The 21,131-nt window shown below is 35.2% G+C and overlaps 1 protein-coding gene across 11 annotated transcripts in view; it reads right to left on the bottom strand.

Annotated features, from left to right (window-relative positions):
- Positions 1–21,131, bottom strand: part of maptb (microtubule-associated protein tau b) — a 46,103-nt gene that overhangs the window by 3,726 nt on the left and 21,246 nt on the right. For 2 of the 11 annotated variants that reach the window (XM_073842288.1, XM_073842296.1), the window contains 10 exons: positions 19,680–19,853; positions 12,308–13,480; positions 9,908–9,942; positions 8,735–8,926; positions 8,408–8,471; positions 7,912–7,968; positions 7,467–7,699; positions 6,994–7,086; positions 4,669–4,750; positions 4,337–4,443 (listed from right to left, as the gene is read on the bottom strand). In XM_073842288.1, coding sequence (XP_073698389.1) covers positions 4,337–4,443; positions 4,669–4,750; positions 6,994–7,086; positions 7,467–7,699; positions 7,912–7,968; positions 8,408–8,471; positions 8,735–8,926; positions 9,908–9,942; positions 12,308–13,480; positions 19,680–19,836 — 2,193 coding nt within the window. In that variant the 5' untranslated portion in view covers positions 19,837–19,853. Of the gene's footprint in view, positions 1–1,681; positions 1,821–4,336; positions 4,444–4,668; positions 4,751–6,993; positions 7,087–7,466; positions 7,700–7,911; positions 7,969–8,407; positions 8,472–8,734; positions 8,927–9,907; positions 9,943–12,307; positions 13,481–14,406; positions 14,426–14,670; positions 14,676–18,355; positions 18,452–19,679; positions 19,854–21,131 lie in introns of all 11 variants that reach the window. The other 9 variants (XM_073842364.1, XM_073842318.1, XM_073842303.1 and 6 more) reach the window with 9 other exon arrangements.

Raw genomic sequence — 21,131 nt, 5'->3', positions numbered from 1 at the left:
GAAAAAACAGCATTTATTTGAAATAGAAATGTTTTGTAGCATAATTATCACTTGTGGTCAATTTAATGTGTCCTTGCTAAATAAAAAATGTATTTCTTTAAAAAACGATAAAATGGTTTTGAAAAATCTGATATCGTAGTTTTATTTGTAGGGCCCTATAAAATCCATTTGATTTTTTTTCCCAAATTCTGTAAAAAAAAATTCCATTTTAATTTTTCTGTATTCAGTTTTTTTTTTCTATTTTCTAGACTCTTTTAATGGTTAAATTAAAAAAATAATAATAATCAAAGGCATGTCTTATTATTTAATTCATGAAACTTATGCAATGTATCAACAAATTATTAAAAGTTTAACAAAAAGTACATTCTTAAGGTGAAAATATGAAATACTTTTCTCCCCCTCAAATTCAATTTTATTTTTATTTATAAAATTCTGTTTTCAATTAATTTTCCAGATATCATTTTAATGGTTTCATAAAATTGTATTTAATGAAACCATCTTAGCGTTAATTTTAATTTTAGCATCTCTAATTAATTAAAATAAATTTTATTTTTTGTATTTATTTATTTCAGAAATATTTTGTTGTGTATTTACATTTTTCTGGTAAATGAATTTTGTAAAAAAAAAATATCTGGTAAATATTCCTTCAAAATATTATGTTTTAATAATTTTATTATTAGTAGTATTATATTAAATAATATATTTCTGTCACAGTTTCTGTTTTCCGTTAATTTTCTGGATATTATTTTAATGATTTTATTAAATTGTAATAATCAAAGGCATCTCTAATTAATTAAAATTATTATTAATTAATTAATTGATTTCAAAAATACTGTGTTGTGTATTTACATTTTTCTGGTAAATAAATTCTAGTAAACAATTTCTCTGGTAAATATTCCTTAATGTTTTAAAAATATTTTTTAATAGTAGTAGTTGTAGTAGTACTATCTTCTATACATGAAGTAATACATTGCCGTCACAGTTTCATCAATTTTAACCAAACTTTTATTTTGATGGGTTGCTTTGAAGACCTTTATGACGTTATGAAGTGACTCTAAGAGCATTAGAGATTATTACTATAGATTTTTTATGTGTTCATGTATTCATATTGAGGTGGCAGAGGCTGAAAATACCACACACGCTTCAGTATGTGTAATAAACGAAACAGAGACATGTAGAACATGCAGCATTCATATTTAAATAGTATTTTTGTGGCTTTATATTCACAGACACTAGTCTGTGAGCATTTTGATTTAAATGTACTGACCTATTATTTTTGACATATTTTATTTATTCATCCCAAATTTGGCATTCCAAATTCCATGACATTCCGCATTATACAGTAAATTCCGTTTTTATGACTGGATTTTGCAATTCCGTCCGCATTTTGCATAAACATGGAAATCATAGGGCCCTACATTTGCAGAAACATCTTTTATACAGTAAGGCTGCCCTCTTGTGGACAATGGACTTGTTTATACCTTTTGCATCCATTCCTTTCATTTTAATAAGAACAGTTATATTTGCTCACATTTGTGAGATCAGAAATTTACCTTAATATTTATTATGAAGACTTATTACAGTGCAGACAAAATTATTCCTAGCACAGAAGGACATAAAAACCATGTAATGCTGACAAGTCAGTTAAATAGACACTTTATAATTCCAGTGATATACTTACTGAGGCCCTCTGACTAAACCAGACTGTTCCCTTCAGAGGAGGGAAGGCCAAAGGTCATGTCCACATCATTAGCGTGAACAGCGCCCCCATTAGAGGAAGCATTTGCGGCCTGTGGTTCTGCTTCCTTCCCCTTCTCCCTCTACAGTGTGGATGCCACATAGTTCACATGGTTATGGGTAAACAAAACAAAGTGGGTTGGGATGCAAATTATGAAATGAGGTCATGAAGGGGGGAAAAAAAACACACACTAATGAATGCTGGGAGAAGGAGTAAAGCTGTCTCAGTACTTATCAAATATTTTCAAGTAAGAGTGCCGATCTACTCTATCATCATCTTCCTTTGAATCAAATAATAATGTCCGTCAATAAGTGAACAGCAAATGCTGTTTGATCAGAAGACTAAAGTTCATTTATTTATGTGTTCTGAATGCATAATTATGATGTATCTAGTGCAACACTAGAAAATAAAGGTTCTTTTTTGGCATCAATGGTTCTATGAAGAACCTTGAAAATCCGTGGAACCTTTCAAATGCAGAAAAGGTTCTTTATAGTCGAAAAAGGTTCTTTAGATTTTTTAAATGTTCTTCAAAATGGTTCTTTTTAGGAACTGTTCGCAGAAAGGTACGTTGAGGAACAAAAATGGTTCTTCTATGGCATCACTGCAAAAACACCCCTTTGAAGCCTTTATTTTTAAGAGTGTGGAATAAAAAATAAACACATTTTAATGTCACCGATCATAAAGCATTATTCCAAAACAATCATTCCCAGCAATTAAGTTGAATAAACTTTACAACTGGACCAAAATAAAAAAAATAATTTCAATTACTGATAAGATCAAGTTCCATGATTTTATGTAAGCTTATTATCTTTAATGTGCTGCACATAGTTCTCAGATCAACACTCCTACTTGATTTCTCAATGTTTCCGAATGTGAACGCATGAAAGCAGCAGTCAGCAGTTTTAGGTTATGCGTGATAAAAAAAAAGGAACAGAGGAGCAGAAGATCACTGAATGAAAGAATAGTTCGCTCTAAGCAAGATAGCAGTGGAAAATGTAGTGATCTTAAAAATGATTGAAATGTGCTCAGTAGAGAGAGAAGATGAAGGACAGCAAGACACCCAGCTTCTATCATCCAATAAATCTTATTCTGTAAATTTTTCATTTATTGCATATATGTGACCCTGGACCACAAAACCAGTCTTAAGGGTCAGTTTTTTTAAAAAAAAATTGAGATGTATACATCATCTGAAAGCTTTCAATTAATTATTGCTTGTTAGGATAGGATAATATTTGGCTGAGATCCAACTATTTGAAAATCTGGAATCTTGAGGGTGCAAAAAAATCTTAATATTGAGAAAATCACCTTTAAATTTGTCTAAATAAAGTTTTTAGCTATGCATTTTACTAATCAAAAATGAAGTTTTGATATTTATGTTAGGAAATTTACAAAATATCTTCTTGGAACATGATCTTGATATCCTATTTATGCCATAGAAGAAAAATGTATCAAGTTTGACCCATTCAAAGAATTTTAGGCTATTACAACAAATATACCTGTGCTACTTATGACTGGTTTTGTGGTCCAGGGTTACATATAAAATCATCCTAATTCATTCATTTAATACATAATTAAATGCAATTCATTAGAACCTACAGTAATAAATGCAATACCCTTATAGGCTTTGGTTTTGTGTGTTGTGACTAAATTAATTCAGATTTAATGTGGCAAGGTTTCATTTTCATTTAAAGGGATAATTCGCCCAAAAATGAAAATTCTGTCATTAATTACTCGTTTCAAACCCATAAGACCTTATGGGTAAGAATAATAAATAAGATATTTTTGATGAAATCCAAAAAATCTCTGTCCCTCCATAGAAAGCGAGGGTCTTACCACAGTCAAAGCACAGAAACGTAGTTAGGACATTGTTAAAAAGTGGACTATTTTAACTATATTCTTACTACCTTTCTGAGCTTTGAATGTGTCAGTTGTGTTGCTGTCTATGGAGGGTCAGAAAGCTCTTGGATTTCATCAAAAATACCTTAATTTGTGTTCTGAAGAGGAATGAAGGTCTTACAGGTTTGGAACGACATGAGGGGGAATAAATAATGACAGAATGTTCATTTTTGGGTGAACTATCCTTTAGTGGAACATACAAAGTAATCCTGCTGGCTGTTTTTGAAGCCTGACATTCCTTCTCACTTTTATTAAATGAGAAGAGGAGCCAGAACATTCTGCTAAACATCTCCTTTTGAAATGAAATAAACATTTAAATTAATAGTTCATGGACCATGGGATAATAGCTAACATTTGCGCTATATATTAGGTGTTTTTCCAACCTTGTATTGTGAAAAGCAGATCTTTAAGGCAACTCAAAGAGTAAACGAAAAAGTAAAAAATATGTGCAAAAGAAGTACATTAAAGTCTGCCAAGCAGGAGGAAGCATGCTGACCATAGCAAGATCTAACATGAAGGAAACTTTCAAGTGAGTATTTTTTGATTTGAGTAGATAAAAACAGTCAAAATGCATCATGAAAAACATTGTCTAATGCATTTGTATTATTGTTGTGAATTAGTTTTACATCCAAATGACATTTAACATGGTATTGCACATTTGTGACTCATTAGAGACTGTGTTTAATAAAGCCAAGAACATACCCTCCTCTGTCCACCACCAGGAACATGTCCAATGTTCCCCAGAGATCCAACCTTTGACTGGGCTTTGAAATCCAACTTCTCAGTTTTGATCTCCACATTTCCACCTCCTAAAATACAGGTAAAACTTCTGTTTAAACCAAACCTTTTTCATATGTTTTCTGTGTATTAGAGGTGAAGATAAAGGTTGGATGGCATTTTCAATCTAGTAAGGTAAGAATTATTTATACAACTTGCATTAACATTTCTTGACTAAGCAATGTTGGTTGTCATATTTGGTTTAAAAATGCCTAATGTAATTTTTTATGTTTCTTTACATCTGACTGAAATCTCACCCGGTTTGTGGTGAATGTTGTCCTTGGAGCCACACTTTGATTGGACGTTGCTTAGGTCAATCTTTTTGTGCACAATCTGAATCTGAAGCATGAGAAACAAATAGAGTCAGTTATCAAACAGAGCAATTTGAAAGGAATGAACCGCATGCGCAGGCACCTGTGGAGCTGATGATCTAGAGTAGGAAAATGACCATTATTCACAACGACAGGGTTCTTGGGACAGAGAAGTAACTTGCTTTCACTTATAGGCCACCACAGAATAGATATAAATCCAAATTATGTAACCACACTTCATACAAATGTAATGAAGTGACACGTTTTAATTTTGGAGGAGTAAAGGGTAAGCATAGACTAGGTTGACATCAAACAAGTTTTTCAGGTTGACTGAATCTGTCCGAATATGTCTTAGAGGGTATTTACACTTGGTCTTTTCATGATCACATGTAAAAATGTGTAAATACCCTTTCCTCTCTGTCCCAAATGCTGAGTCAAAAAAGAGATTCACTTGATATATGCATCACTCATCATTTTAGTCAAAGGGACCCAAGGGCTTACAGAGGGAAGAGACTGTAATGCAAAAATGCATGTTATATCTGATTTACTGTCTCAGGCGAAAGTCAGATATAACTAGATTTACATCTGATGGCAATACCAGGGCTTGTAAGGCAACAAAACAACATCTTTGGTAAAATGATTCAGATTAGAAGAGAAAAAAGAAAAAAACAGACAGGTGAAAATGATTAAATTATCTACAAAGCGATGTCTAAATTGAGTCATTAAGCAGTTCAAGGTGAAGAGAATCGCAAGATGGTAAGAAAGAAAGAAAATTTTGGTATTTGAACACATTAATGGATTTGAATTCGCCTTGCAAGCACTGTAATAATGCACATGCTCCGTTTCAAGCACTCAAGTGAAGATCCAGATCCCTTGGAGATTTATTTCTGCATATGACTACCTGAGACCCTTTCACAATCTTCACCTGCTGAGGAATTTATGATACATGCATGCAGTTCACACAGCAGCACATCTGCAACGCAGCAACATCAGTCAGCGATCCGGGTGCATCACCAGGATAAACCAGGAGGAACACCAGGTAAGAGGAGGTACCAACACTGGGGATTCAGGCAAATGAATTGAACCTAGATTTTGCAAAGGCATCTAGATGGATTAGCCAAACTCTGGCATCTTATAGCAGAGCTCATACCTAAAGCCACTATAGTATGTGTACTAACTATGTACTTATCTAAGAAAGTAATGGGTAATATAATGTAACTTAATGGATTAAGGTCGGGTTTTAGGGGTAGGTTCAGGGTTAGTACCTTGTTATTGCACAGTTATTGAATTCACTATTATAAGTTCATTGAATGCACATGCGGAACAGGACTGTAAAATAAATTACTACCATAAAGTTAACATGCTAAAATTTAAGATTATACTGTGCAAGTTTTAGCTACATGTAACTTCAATTCAAAATAATGTGTATTTACTGTGTTAAGTAATAAATGTTAACTCTTTTTGGTCACTATGAAAGAAGCTCACTTCCAGAACAAAAATGTACATATAATTTACTCACCCCCTTGCCATCTGAGACGCTCATGTCTTTCCTTCTTCAGTCGTAAATGTTCAATGTAATTTTTTGTTCTGGAAGTGAACTTCTTAAAGCAAATAAAATGAATAATAAAAAGCTTTTTATTTTTAAAAACTCTTACATTTTTAAAAACTTTTTAGGTCTTTGATGTTCAGGTTAAAAACAGGTGAATGAATTTTAATCTAATCTATCAGTTAAAAAAACAATTATTTCACACTGTCTTTTGGCTGTGTGGGTGTTTGGTAGATAATACTTGACTTGTTGATGGAGAGCTACTTAAAAGCTTTTGACTTTGTTATGTGTGTCAGGGTTTCATTAGTTACAAAAGGTAACTATTCACACTGGGTGTGCAGAACTGTCTTTGAAAGCTTTACATACTTAAAACTGTCTTTTAGAAATACACAGCAGTCAAAATTAAAGCGTGAGGTGTTTAGGTTGCAAATTTTTGATCATTTCAAAACATATCAAGTATAATATACCTTGTGTATCTTAGACATAAGTGTGGAAATATCCTGAAGAAACTGCTCCAATTCACAAATCCTTTTACAGGATATTTCATATATATATATGTCTCTGTAGGGTTCTATTTTTAATCAGAAACACAGCTGAAATATAATGCTATATTTGGTTGTTATTTTCTTTTTTTCTGTACACTATTTTTCAACTGTATCTAATTCAACTGTTTCTACTACACTATTTTTTCAGAGCGAAGATCTCTAACCCTAGCGGTTACTCACATTACCACCTCCAGGTACATGCTTGATATTGCCTTTGGATCCACATCTAGACTGAACATTAGAAAAGTCGATCTTCTTATGAGCAATAGTCACCTGGAAAAGGACAAGGAGAGTCAAGAGTGTTAACCTAATGCTTTGAGTTGGGCTGCAGATCCCAGACTCTGCAAAGAGGTTTCTTCAGTTGTTAAAGATATAAAAATAGCTTTTTTTGTGTCGACGTACTTTCAATTTACAACCTAAAAATGCTTATATAACTGTCCCCAACATGAGTGAACTTTATTATAGGCCTTTTTTGTCAAATATGTGAACCTAAAGGGGGTTCGGATAGAAATAATCCAAAATCCACAAAAACATGACTGTCCTATCTCCTATTGCTTTATTGTATCAAAAGACTTTCTACCTCACCATGAATGCATCCAAAAAAAGCTGGTTTTGTTTTCAGACATTTAATAAGTAATGCATGACAGAATTACCTTCCCGCCTCCAGGTTGGTGTTTGAGGTTCTCAGTGGAGCCAATCTTGGACCTGACGTTCTTCAGGTCAGGCATGGGTGCAACAGGAGCGATCGGGGCACGAGATCTCAATGAACCAGGTGATTTTGGAGGGGTGCGCACCACCGCTACTTTCTTCACCTGTTGTCCAGGGGTGGAGGACCGACTGGCTGGGCTGCTGCAACCACTACGGTCTGGGGTTTTAGGTGAGTCAGCTGATGATGAAAAACAACAAGACCAAAATATTCTCATGCTTTTTTTGCTCTTCTGATTTTAGTTAAATATCCTAAAGTAAAGGTTTTCGCCTTCAAGCCTTTCTATGTAGGAGCTTTGATGGAGTTTTGTGCACTTTCTTATTACTTCAGAAGTGCAGATTTTTTGATTACAAGCTAGTTTAATTGACTGTCACACAGAAGAGGCTTTTTACCTCTTTCAATGGACCCTGGTCCTGCCTTTCGCTGCTCCATCCGTGAAGTAGCTGTATCTCACAAATCAAAGTGGTACAGATCAGTCATGTAAATTCTCTATAAATAGAGAATCATTCCCTTGGGGTTTCATAACCCATTTCAAGTAGGCAGATATTGTGTATTTCCTGAAAACTAGTTAAATGGTGCACAGTGAAATGGTGGGAAGGTGTGCTCACTTTTGCAGTTTGCCTTCTAGTTAATATACTGAACCACAAATATTTTAAGGTGCACTTTCATTGGGCTTATGCCATGGGAGAATGCATTTAAAAGGGGAAATTTGTTATAATTTGTAAGGACTCCATTGCCTGAAAGTGCGTAGTACAAATAATAACATTCAATTTCCTTTTCAAACTGTCAGGAAGGAAATTAAAGGTTGAGTCACCAAGTATCCTTCCTTTTCATGTTACTAAACAAAGATTAATGGTGACTTTAAAGATGCATCTAAAAATCACTTACCAGGGATTTTGGTGCCAACTCCTTGGGGTTTGGCACCCGCTGTCTTTGTCCTGGCATCTCCAGCCTAAATATGCACAATGAAAACAAAAATCAGCTAATAATAAATATGTTGCTTTTTTGAGCGAGTTTTTATAATTATATAACCATTTAAATTCAACAATACAGCCAAAACATAAATAAAATCCATTCATTAGCTTCTCTTTATGCTCTGGTTGGAAGGATGTTTTGTTGTGAAGTCACAGGTGCTGTAAATTCAGTCTCCTTGTAGACAATTTCACAGCAAATTCTCTTGACTGATGGTTAGGGATGGGCGGCAGGAGTACTCACCGTAGCCCTGGACTCTCCTGCTCCTGCACTGTTGGGCTTTTTTACAGAGTTTGCAGAGCCTGGACTGCTAAAGCGACATGGTGAAGTTGAGGAAGAGACTGAGGGATTTTTGCTGGGAATGCCTGAGACTGAAGACCCTCTTTGGGGGGCAGAAGTGGGTCTAGTTTTTGCATGCAGGGTTGTGGTGGGCATCTTATGTGATTGAGAAGGTGACAAAAATGTAAAACAATGGCAAACAGAGAACAGAAAATTAACTTAAAAATTAAAGAGATGGAATGAATAATAAACCAAAAATACCAAATAAATTTCAGACTAACTTTAAAGATGATTTAAATTAAGTTTAAACCTATTTAAAGGGATATTTCACCCAAAAATGAAAATTACCCCATGATTTACTCACCCTCAAGCCATCTTAGGTGTATATGACTTTCTTCTTTCAGACGAATACAATCAGAGTTATAAGTAATATTAAAAAATCTCCTGGCTCTTCCCAGCTTTACAATGGCAGTGAATGGGTGTCAAGATTTTGAAGTCCAGTAAAGATCATCCATCATAAAAATACTCCATATTGCTCCGGGGCGTTAATAAGCGCTTATGAAGCGGATTGATGCATTTGTGTATGAAAAAAAAATCTATATTTAATCTCCTTGGTTTATATCGAAAAAGTGCTTCAACTTTCATTACTACATTTGCCTACATCATCCGCTGAAACGCCATTTTCCGTGGATGTGTGTACAGCAGTTAGTGAAAGCTAGAGATTACAGTTCATAAAGTTTTAAATACGGATATTTTTCTTGCAAAAACACATTGGTTCGCGTCATAAGGCCTTTATTAACCCCCCTGAGCAATGTGGAGTACTTTATATGATGGATGGACGCAGTTTTTTGGGCTTCAAAATCTTAAACCCCATTCAGTGTCATTATAAAGCTTGGAAGAGCCAGGACATTTTTTAATATAACTCTGATTGTATTCGTCTGAAAGAAGAAAGTCATATACACCTAGAATGGCTTGATGGTGAGTAAATCACAGAATAATCTGCATTTCTGGGTGAACTATTCCTTAAAAAATGAATTAATGACTCCTCTCAGTTGTTGTGTATTTTAACTAATCTGGCTACAGATTTATAGCTGCTTTTCCCACAAACCATAATATCACCCATGATAATGACTGTACCTTTTTTTCAGGAGTTGCCCCTGCTCCAGCCTTGGCTGTAAGAGAGTAAGAAACAGTAAGTGCAAGCTCATATATTGACATTTTGGTGGCCTGAATCAAGACATAAGACTTAACAATCAGTCTAAGTTTATGTGTTTTAACATCAGTGTTTAATGTGATTTATCAGCTGTGATGTTGAAAATCCTGTTCCCAGAAGCAGCGATTCCAGCCTTTCATTTTTGTATGTTTGTTTATGACAGATATTCAGAAACAAACACTTATTACAAAATGAAAATTCCATCATCATTTACTCACCCTCATGTTGTTTGCTTTTCTTTTTTTCCAAACCTGTATAAGTTTCTTTCTTCTATAAAACAGGGATGTATATTCCAAATATTCTGAAGCCATTGTTTAGCTTTATATGAGAAACAGACCAAAATCTGCCCTTTTTTGATGGATTCATTATGAGAGAATTCTCTTAGAAGTGATATCTGATTCGTTTTTAAACAAACTGATAAATCCAGTTCACACAACAAATTTAAATAATTCATAAAGTGAATTGGTCTGGTTCTCAGTTTCAGCTAACATAATGATCTGGTCCAATGGAGATATGAGGGTATTCCTTGAACCCAGTCATTTGGGTTTAGTGTAACAAGAGGGTTAGTAAATGATGACAAAATGTAAATTTTGGGCAAACTATTCTTTTACAAGGACCTATTTGGACCTTGCTTTATTATTACAAAATGCAAAAAATTAGGAATGTTTAACCTTGTACAGGAAAAAAAACAGCAGATTTTCTTTTCCTGAAGTAAACAGCAGTGCTTGCAAGGCAGCAAAAGAATAATGTTATTTAAGTTAAGTTTTAGGTAGTTTTAGGTAAGCTTTGGATCTGTGTAAAAAAATGCACCATCAGAGCTGTCACTGCCACTGTCATGACACTGAAAATGCATCTTATTTAATTTTGGCTTTGCACAACAAGAATACATACACATAATTTGACACCATCTTCACAGTTGCATTAGATGATTAAATAGATATAGGTAAGATAAGACCAATTGCAATTCAATATGCTAATTTATGCAGAACAAAAGACCAACTGTAATTCAGAATACAAATATTAGAATAACATCACCACAATCACAGTTTTGAATGGAGAATTCAGTGGCAGATGAAACCAATGGCAAACTGGTAAATTAAAATGTCTTTATTTGTATTTATTTATTTATTTGTGACCCTGGACCACAAAACCAGTTAAATAGGACAGTTATATTTGTAGCAATAGTCAAAAATACATTGTATAGGTCAAAATTATCTATTTTTTATGCCAAAAATAATTAGGATATTAAGTAAAGATCATGTTCCATGATGATATTTTGTAAATTTCCCTAAAATATTAAAACTTAATTTTTGATTAGTAATATGCATTGCTAAGAACTTCATTTAGACAACTTTAAAGATGCTTTTCTCAATATTTAGATTTTTTTGCACCCTCAGATTCCAGATTGTCAAGAAGTTGTTTCTCAGCTAAATATTGTCCTATTCTAACAAACCATACATAAATGGACAACTTATTTATTCATTTATTCAATCTCTTTTAACAACACTTATTAAACACTTATGACTGGTTTTGTGGTCCAGGGTCACATTTATTTATTTAGCTCCTTACATTTTTTTTTTTATTTATTTGTTGGTTTATTTCTAAGCTTACAAAAAAAAAGACAAATTGTGGAGAAGAAAGATGACCACAGTGATTCAGGAAGTTGCCTTGCCTTGCAAGCACCAAACTTAGATTACTAGCTTGCTGAGCGCCAAAAGATTGCCTTGAGATTGTTTGCAAAAATGAATGTTTCACAATATTGAGTGAACTTGTGTGATCTTTTTGTAGAAGACGTCTGCACAGCTGTGGGAGACATTTAAAGGACGTTTGTCTTGAACCCAGCAGCAATTGCTGACCTTCTCCTTTCAGTATGTGTTATAGTCATCCCCATCAGCATGGACATTTGGTCCCACTTGGTTGTATCTAATAAAACAGACATCTGGGTAAGGGGTGTACCCATAAAGGTAAAGCACAGTTCTGTGAGTGATACATTCAACATACATGCACAGGTGACATGCAATAGAGAAGGGCAGGTGAAAACTGTGCCAGCAGTCCAGTGAGTTAGTCACAAACACAAGCCGAATAACACTGACCACACACAGAGAGGGAAGGAGAAGAGATAGACAGACAGGGCAAGAAAGATCGAGAGAGAGAGATTTTGTGGCTACAAGCAGCCCGTTTCTTCAACCGAACACACTCATAGTGTGCACTTTTCAGAAAGGGTGCTGCGTGATTCTACTGATCTACTTTGAAAAGAAGAAAAGGGAAGGTGAAATAAAGAAGATCTGTGAGTGGTTTGGAGAAACAGAACAGAAAAAACAGACCTTTGGATGGGACACTTGCTTTTCTGGCCGGAGCAGCATCTTTAGAGGGAGTTTTCTGAAGTTTAGGAGCAGATTTGGGGGAAGGAGTGGCTGCAACTGTAGCGACGGGTTTCTTTGTTTTTTTGGCTGGAGATTCTTTGACGGGAGCGGGTTTGCTTGGCGCTTTTGTGGGCATTACTTGGGCGCTGGGTTTAACGGCATCCTTAGTTTCAGGTTGGATTTTGGCAACAGGCTCGGGTGTTCCAACAGGCTGGACCTTCTCCGTATCAATGCGACCATCATCGCTCGTCTCTAAATACTTCTCCTGCTTGATCTCTTTTGCTTCTTCAGGTTCTTTTTGTTCCTCTGCCTTAGGCTCCATCTTGGGTGCAGGAACTTCTTGGGAAGATGGAGGAACGGTGGTCGCCTCCTGTTCTTGTTCTGGTTCTGGTAGTTCTACTTCCTCTACTTCTTCTTCCTCCCGAGCATCCATTTGGAAGTCTGTTAGAGACTCCTCTTGGGTAGGTTCGGCAGGAGCGGGAGAAAGAGGTGATCCCGGATCGGCCCTACAGGAGTCGGGGCTCTTGCTTTCCGGTGGTGTTTTGTCAGAGCTGCATTCCCAGCCTACAGGACTACCCTGTTGACCAAGTTCCTGAGGTTCAGTGTAGTCAAACGATAGACCACGTTTTTTAGCTTCTTCGGGTGTCATTGGAAGATGAGAAAGGGTTTCTTGTTCGTCTTCAATCTGAGTTGTCAAGACTGGGGTGACAGAACTGGTCACCAAGGAAACTCCTGTTACTTCCTCTTCTTCATCACTAACTACTTCTTTGTCCTCTTTTTCATCCTTTTTTACGTTGATACCACTTCTGGGAGCTTCTTCCACATCGGGAGAATCTGAAAATCTTTTCTCTGACTTTTCCATTTCATTTTCTTCTTTCTCCTCCTCCTCAGATCCACTGGGGCTATGATGGTCAGTGATCTTTTCTGAGGGACTCCTCTTGGCCTGGCTGTCAAAACCCAGGATTCCTGAACCCAAATCATCAGGGAGAGTTGTTGGTAGTGGATGTGGAGACATTGGAGACTCTCTTGGGCTGAAAGAGCTCTCCTTTTCCCCATTCTCTCTCTCTCCCTCCATATCCACTGATGCCGCACTGCTCCGGCCACTCTCGGGCGGACTTCCGGGTGTTAACTCTTCTGATGACGTGGAAGGCAGAATGATAGGAACAGCCACAGACAACACTGCAGAATTAGCAACACTCAACCACCCTCTCTCCACAGTCAACATTAGAAGCAGAGAAAGAAAAGGAATCAAGGAACTGAAAGGAACTAAAAGCACAGAACCATGTAAGGGGCCCGAAACACAACACAAAACACAAGTTTCTGTTTTCATGTCAAGTTAAACAGTCTGTTTTCACACAATATACTTTGAGTTAAAGGCACTTTTACATAACTGATGCTTGGTAATCTAAATTAGCAAGCAGTAGACTACAACATGGATTGGTAAAATTGGTAACTGCAGTGTCAAAATGAGGGGGTCAGTACAGTAGGAACAAGGGGTTGTGGGATCAATTCTTATAAAAGTGCCTCTTCACTCATTCATTCACAACAAAAGCAATCAAAACCATAAATAACAATATCAACTGGCCAATCAGACCACAATATCCACATGACCCACAACATCTCTGTGAGCTTCAGTGTGTAAAGCATTAATGACTGGAAGCAAATGACCAGTGAAGCAATGAACTGGTGCATTGTCTTTAGCGAGTATCGTTTAATGCACAGATAGAACCTTCTGCATCTGATCTGAGCAGAAAGCATATGTGTTGCATTGTGCTATGAATGCATTTGAAGCATTTTAATGCATTCAATTACAGTTTTAATTTAATTTCAGACTTTAATTTCTTTGATAAAATAATGTGAGAGTCAATATAAACAGACTTAATTAGAAATAATATTGAAGTGGTTCCCAGTGAGATCTCTTATTTGATTTTTGCATGTATGCACAAGCAATGAAGTAATGAAACTGCATTGATATATGAGCTCGATGTATATTTGTTTAGATGTAAATCTTCTGAATTTTTACATTGCAGGCGGATAAAGGGGTGGTGAGCCCACCATACCTTCTCCAGCTCCTGCTGTCTCTCCAGACCGGTCAAAGTTGTGTGATCACAAGGAAGCAAGTCAAAAGAACAGATGAGACACAGAATACATTAACAGCAGCTTTGGGATTGTTTCAGCCAGTTCGGTAGGTGAATAAATCTTAAATAATTTTGCTAATAAATTGTCTTGTAAACATGCTGAATTTATGCCCTCCTTGGGTGACAGACCAGCACACTAACCTATAAATCACACACAAGGAAACAAAGCTCATTCATTCAGTTAACCCTTCCTCTATAGCTTTAAAGTAAAATGGCTTTATCATATGAAAGTAATGGAGAGAGTCTACATTATGAATGACTTTTTAGACATTTGATCTCCCTGGCAGTTCAAAACAAGCAAGGAGCTTGCATGTAAAGTGAACTTGGTAGCCATTAGAGTTGCAGACCCATTTCGGCCGTACTGCAAACATCAGCAACATGTTCTCTAACATAAAATATTCAGCTGATGGCTAATGGTAGTCTAATACATTTACATCACTCCCAACTTCATAGAACCACAGCATGCAACATGCGTAACGCCATCTTAATGGCTTTGTCTCAACTAGACTGCTAATTCTCTGACAAGATCAATGGGTTTGTGGTTCTGGGAGGTAAATGATAAATGAAGCTTGTCTTGTAGTCCATTCACACAGACCTTGAACTTTTGTGAGGTAATTATGTCCTATGTAGGGCCCAATGATTTGCACGATGCTGAAAATGCGGATGGAATCACAGAATTCAGTCGTAAAAAAAGAATTTACTCTATTGTGCGGAATGTCACAGAATTTGCCAAATTATAGATGAATAAATCAACAGTAGGTCAGTACACTTGAATAGAAACTTGATACGTTTCTAGTGTCTGTGAATATTAAGCCACAAAATACTATTTAAATGTGAATCCTGCATGTTCTGTGTGTCTCTGTGTTAATGAATAGCGCAGTCACGCAGTTTCTTTTACTATACTGAAGGTTTTCCGCCTCTGCCACTTCAATATACGAGTATATGAACACATAAACATAATCTTTAGTACTGCTGAGAGTTACTTCATGAGCATGTTTCTTGTGAGAAAAATATAAACTACCGTCATATCATTTACAAACATAAACTTGAAGGTCTTCACAGCAACCCGTCCAAAAAAATTCGGTTTAACTTGAAGAAACTGTGACAGAAATATATTACTTAATGTAATCACAGTACTGCTACTACTACTGATAAAATTATTATTAAAGGAATATTTACCTGAAAGAAATTTTGAAAAAGAAAAAAAAAAAAAAAATTTTTTTTTTTAATACAAATAATGATATAGAGATACTTTTGATTATTTAAATTGGATGAAACCATTAAAATTGAATCCATAAAATTAATGGAAAACAAAGAATTTGGTAAAAATACAACTAAATTGAGGGGGGTCTCATGCGGCCATAAAAATGGTCATTTCTGTTAAATATATAATTTAAATATTATTAAAACAGAGTCTAGAAAATGAAAAAGCTGGAAAAAATAAAGCCAATTTAATTAGGCTTTTAATAAATTGTCTACCTATGTAATGGCAGAAGGCATCCTTATAGTCTTGGTGTGTGTGTGTGTGTGTGTGTGTGTGTGTGTGTGTGTGTGTGTGTGTGTGTGTGTGTGTGTGTGTGTGTGTGATTATTTATAGTAGTTATTTTGTGCATATATAATTATTTGTACCACTACTTTAAAGTCTAATACTTTAATTAAAATGAATTTAGCAACTATAGAATTCTATGAAATATAAATTTATATGTCTCTCTTTTGTGAGAAGTACTGATATGTGAGCACTCAAAATAAACAAAGGAGTGTGAAGAACATGTGAACGCTTCTGTAGTGTGAAGTACAGCACTCTGAATATCCCCTTTTTTAATATTCATGCAACTGTAAAATATTTTGGCTGTTACATGTTTTAGCATTTGATAATGAAGGGTTTTGTACAGAAATATATTAGAACTGCAAAATATTATATTATAATAATAATAATTAACAGCTATTATTATTAACCATTTTGATTTAAAAAATATATATATATTATTATTATGATAATGATTATTATTATTATTACAGCCTATATGTCCGGGTCACGGCACCAAACAGATAGATCCATCTAATCCATTATCAATTCTAGTGCTTATGTCATTCACTCACATCCTGATTGACTATGTAAAATACCAAATGGATGTTCTGGGCACTACTATTTAGTCTAGTACTCACCCTGCCCAGAACTTGCATTATTCTCTTATGCAAAGGAAGGCTACAGTAGACCTGACTAGGGCTGGGCGATTAATCGAAAAATAATCGAAATCGACATTCAGAACCTATAATCGTTAAAATTTTTCCAGGAAGATTATTTCAATTACTTTCCCTTTAAAAAACACTAGCGCTCCATTCCGTTATTCCGCCGACATGTCGATGGAGAGCTTAAACAGTATTTATACAGTAAAAAGTATTTACAGGATATACAAGGGTAATTTTATTTAGAGATACTGCTTATTTTCTACTTTTAATATGAAAAACATTGAAAATTATTTTTGTTTCCAATAGTGCAAGTTATTTATTTTCACTAATTTAAGAAAAATGTGACTTTTCGTTTTAAGCAATGCTTGCTTTAATTTCAGTTGTTCAACACTGATGTTCAATTAATAATCATAGATCGTAGATAGTGTGTTTCCTTCAATTATTTTAAAATCAAGTAATGCACCCTTCATCCAAAAATCTCTCGCTTGTAATATGTGAACATATTTACTGTACAAAACTTGTCAGTGAACTATGAGGGCAAAAAAATAAATATTATATAAATATAATTAAATATAATTTTATTAATAAATAAAATAATCGTTGATTAATCGTAATCGGGTTAAAATGTTCAATTAATCGAGATTTTGATTCTAAGCCAAATTGCCCAGCCCTAGACCTGACTAATTGCTCTATGACAAATATTCTGGGCTTTTACTGGCCTTGAATCCTTTAAAGAGATAGCTGTGTTGCTCAAGAACACTACTTCCTTTCCCAACTGCATTTTACAACCTTGAAGGCAATTAACTCTCAGTGATTTTTTTTTACATCAGCATCTCACAACATCAGCGAAAAACAACTCAACTAAGTTTCCAAAAAGCTTCTAATAACATGGCAAGGTCACTCCTAAGAGGTTCCAGGCTTATTGCCGGTTAAAGAAAAGGCAATGGAATATCACTGTTGACAATGTAATAATCATTGCTTTTTGGAAACTTGTTATAAGCAAAAGCCAAGGCTTAAATTCTTATGTTAGTGTTAAGGTTCCCACTGTTCATCTGTGACTTTTTCTTTTGTTCTGTTTTTAATTTTAATAATTTTATAGAAATTTCTACAATGATTTACATAGAAATCATATAACCAATATATAGTGACAGGAAATGTCCTTAATTATGCTTTGACATTTAAAGTTGTATTACACTTTCCATGACCGTGGGAACCCTACAGCCTGGATTTGGGAAAATTACAAGAAGAAAAAAAATGTTTTTGTTAATAGGCATTAAAAATAAAACTGCATAACTGCCTGGAAGGGCCCTCCATTGGAAACACAAGCATAGTAACGGGAGAAAAGCAGCAGGTGTGGATGATAAACCAATAAATTTGTATCTAGCACTCTCATTTGTCCATGAGAAATATGAGAGGCTGGCTTTCATCACAAAAAAACATTCAAGTGCCAGTTATTTAATTAATAATTTCACTGATAACTATGCAGAAAATCAAATCTGATTTGTACTATATAGTTGCATTGCATCCTTGGGAAATGTGTCAATGCTATGACTAAAATCAAATCAGTAGCGTAATAGGGAATAATGGGATCAAGGGAACTGGCCCTATGAAGCTGAAAAACAGGCAGGGCAGGGCAGCAAAGTGCAGCAGCACAAGTGTAGCTTAGCGTGGAGGGTCATACCCAATGGCACATCTTTATCAAAGGAGGGCTTGGGTTCGGAGTCTTCTAAAACAGGCTTTTGGGTGGTCACTTCAGGCGTCGGTTCATGTGTGTCCTCTATGAGAGAACGGTGGTTTAGATGGCAAACAATGCCAAAACAATGCAAACAAAAATGTTTCTTTTTCCTTACAGTCTTCTAGCTGTCTTTTAAACAAAGGATGAAGTACAACAGAACCTTGATGCATCTGTTACTATGTTCTTAAGATGAAAGCTATAGTTGCATTTAAAACAGCTTTTCTTAATAGGCAAGCTAAGTCTGAAAGCCAGTATTGTGCTGTTTTTCAAATTTTATTTTATTTTACTTTACTTTTATTTGTCATTTTAGAGACATTCTGCTCCGATGACTTCTGCCAGCACAATTGAGCTGGAATTTCACGTTGCTGGTAGATAAGAAGTTTTCATCTGTGCTCTTTGAGGGAGCCTGAGGCTTGCTGAAAGCTTGTCAGTTGTGCCAGAACAATCCAAAGCGGGTAAGACAGCTTTCCTTTTTTTTTTTTTTTTTTTTTTTGTAGACTACGACCTATTTCCTCACATCTGAGCCTCAACAAAGCCCACATCATAAGAAACCAAAAAACAAATCTACGATCAGTGCTATATGACCAAATTTGAATTTCAAAACCTATTGTGAACACACAATGCAGGTAGGACAAAATGACTTGAAGATATTCTTAACTGAACTTTATTTTCCAATAGTTGAAGACATCTCTTTTGTCCAAAATGTATTTAAAATTTTATTTTTTTAGTTATTGCAAATATACTTACAGAGCGAATTCTTGCATATCTAGGAAAATATATTTATACATAGATATTTTCCTTGCATTTTATTTTTTCTCTGAACTTCCAAGACCTGGTGTCAGGTCATCGTGTAATTGTGTTTTCTCTTTTTTTCCCCAGGTTTTCAATTGATTGGTGGGGATGCCTTAAAATGTAAAGGTTGTTGTACCACAATGTCACAAGACAATCTCTCTAAAGGTGGAAATTGTGATTATTCTTCAACAAATGGAAAATAAGGTCCAACAAATAAGATCTACAAGACATTTTGCAGTTGACCTCAATGAATGAATATCTTCACAGACATTTGAAACCAACACATGGCTGAGTGTTGTGACTGTCAGCATATGTGTCAGGTTTCTCAGTATGAGACGAGACATAAGCGAGAAACACACAGCCATGAGTATCACTCAGCTCTTCTGCGCTTTGTGGGGAAACGGGGGTTTACAGCCTTTCGATTTTTCCTCTTTATTTATAACAGTAACTGCAATATTTTGTCCCTCTTTATACAGACCTTTCACTGGCCTGTCATGTGCTGCTGTCCCATTCTTCATGTCTTGTTGATGGCCGTCATTGATGCTCATGTTGGCTACACCAGATGCTATGTTGTTCCCAGGAGAGTGCTGAGAGTCACCCACCTGTCCAGAATTCATGTGGTCCTGATGGTCCATTTTGAGATGATTTCAGTCTGTAGAGTTCAAACAGAAAACAATCATCAGGGCTTTAATGTGGCAATGTGACAGATAAGTGCTGCATTGCGTTTTAACCACAAGATGTCTCCTCCCTCACACCAAATTAATATGATTAGTAGCATTAAAAGAGTATATGCACAAACATATGTAGATGTTTGTTTGTTCAGTTAGATAGTTAGTTGAATGGTTGGTTAGTAACCTTTATTTAAAAGGTTCACCCAAAAATGAAAATTTTGTCAATAATTAGTCACCTTCATGTCATTCAAACCTCAAAGACGTAAAACTTCAGAACACAAATTAAGATATGTTTGATGAAATTCGAGAGGTTTCTGACCTTGCATAGACTGCAATGAAACTACCACGTTCAAGACTCAGAAAGTTAGTAAGGAAATAGTTAAAATAGTCCATGTGACATCAGTGATTTAACCTTAATGTTATGAAGCTACAAGAATACTTTTTGTGCACAAAGAAAACAAAAATAACGACTTAAGGGTGAGTAATTATTGACAAAATTTACTGAGCGATCACAATTTGATCCAGTGTACGACTTACATATGAGTCATGAGTTAACTGGTTGGTTGGTTTGTTCATTGACTAGTAAGCTTTATTTACCTACGATAAAACTATGATGTTAGTTAGATTAAAAGAATGACCTGCCTCGGGCAAGAGCAAATAACAAAATAGCAACAAAAAAAAGTCTCTTAAGAGGTTCTGATATTAATACACTTTTAGAAAAAAACTAAACAAAATTAATTATTACTCCTAAGGACAAAGCAAGACACAAAAATGGCATTTATATACCATAGAGACAATTTGCCATAGAGACAAATAGCTGCACTCAAGGTCATTTTCAAGTGCCATAATTTTATGGAGGAAGTTCAGTCAGATTTATCTTTTCCTGTAAATTGTCTCTTGGTGCTAGGGTGTTAAAACTTCTTCTGAAAAGAAGAGCAGCCAGATGCACAATATCACTGAACCAAAGATTGTAATGACAACTGTTTAAAGAGAGGTAAGACTGGTAAGCAAATGTTAGACCACAAATCAACTGATAAATAAATGTGAACAGGGATCATTCAGTCTAAGCATTAAGTAAACATTAAGGTTTATCTTTATTTGTTAAAATGTGTATGTAAAACAAGTTATTTTATGTGGTAAAACTATAAATTATAATTAGAGCTGGTTCACCCAAGAATAAAAAATTACCCCATGATTTACTCACCCTCAAGCCATCCTAGGTGTATATGACTTTCTTCTTTCAGACAATACAATCGGAG

This window comes from Garra rufa, chromosome 1 (genome assembly GCF_049309525.1).
Source record: "Garra rufa chromosome 1, GarRuf1.0, whole genome shotgun sequence".
Classification (NCBI taxonomy): Eukaryota; Metazoa; Chordata; class Actinopteri; order Cypriniformes; family Cyprinidae; genus Garra; species Garra rufa.
Note: the sequence above shows the minus strand (reverse complement) of the source record. Positions and strands in the feature narration are given on the sequence as shown.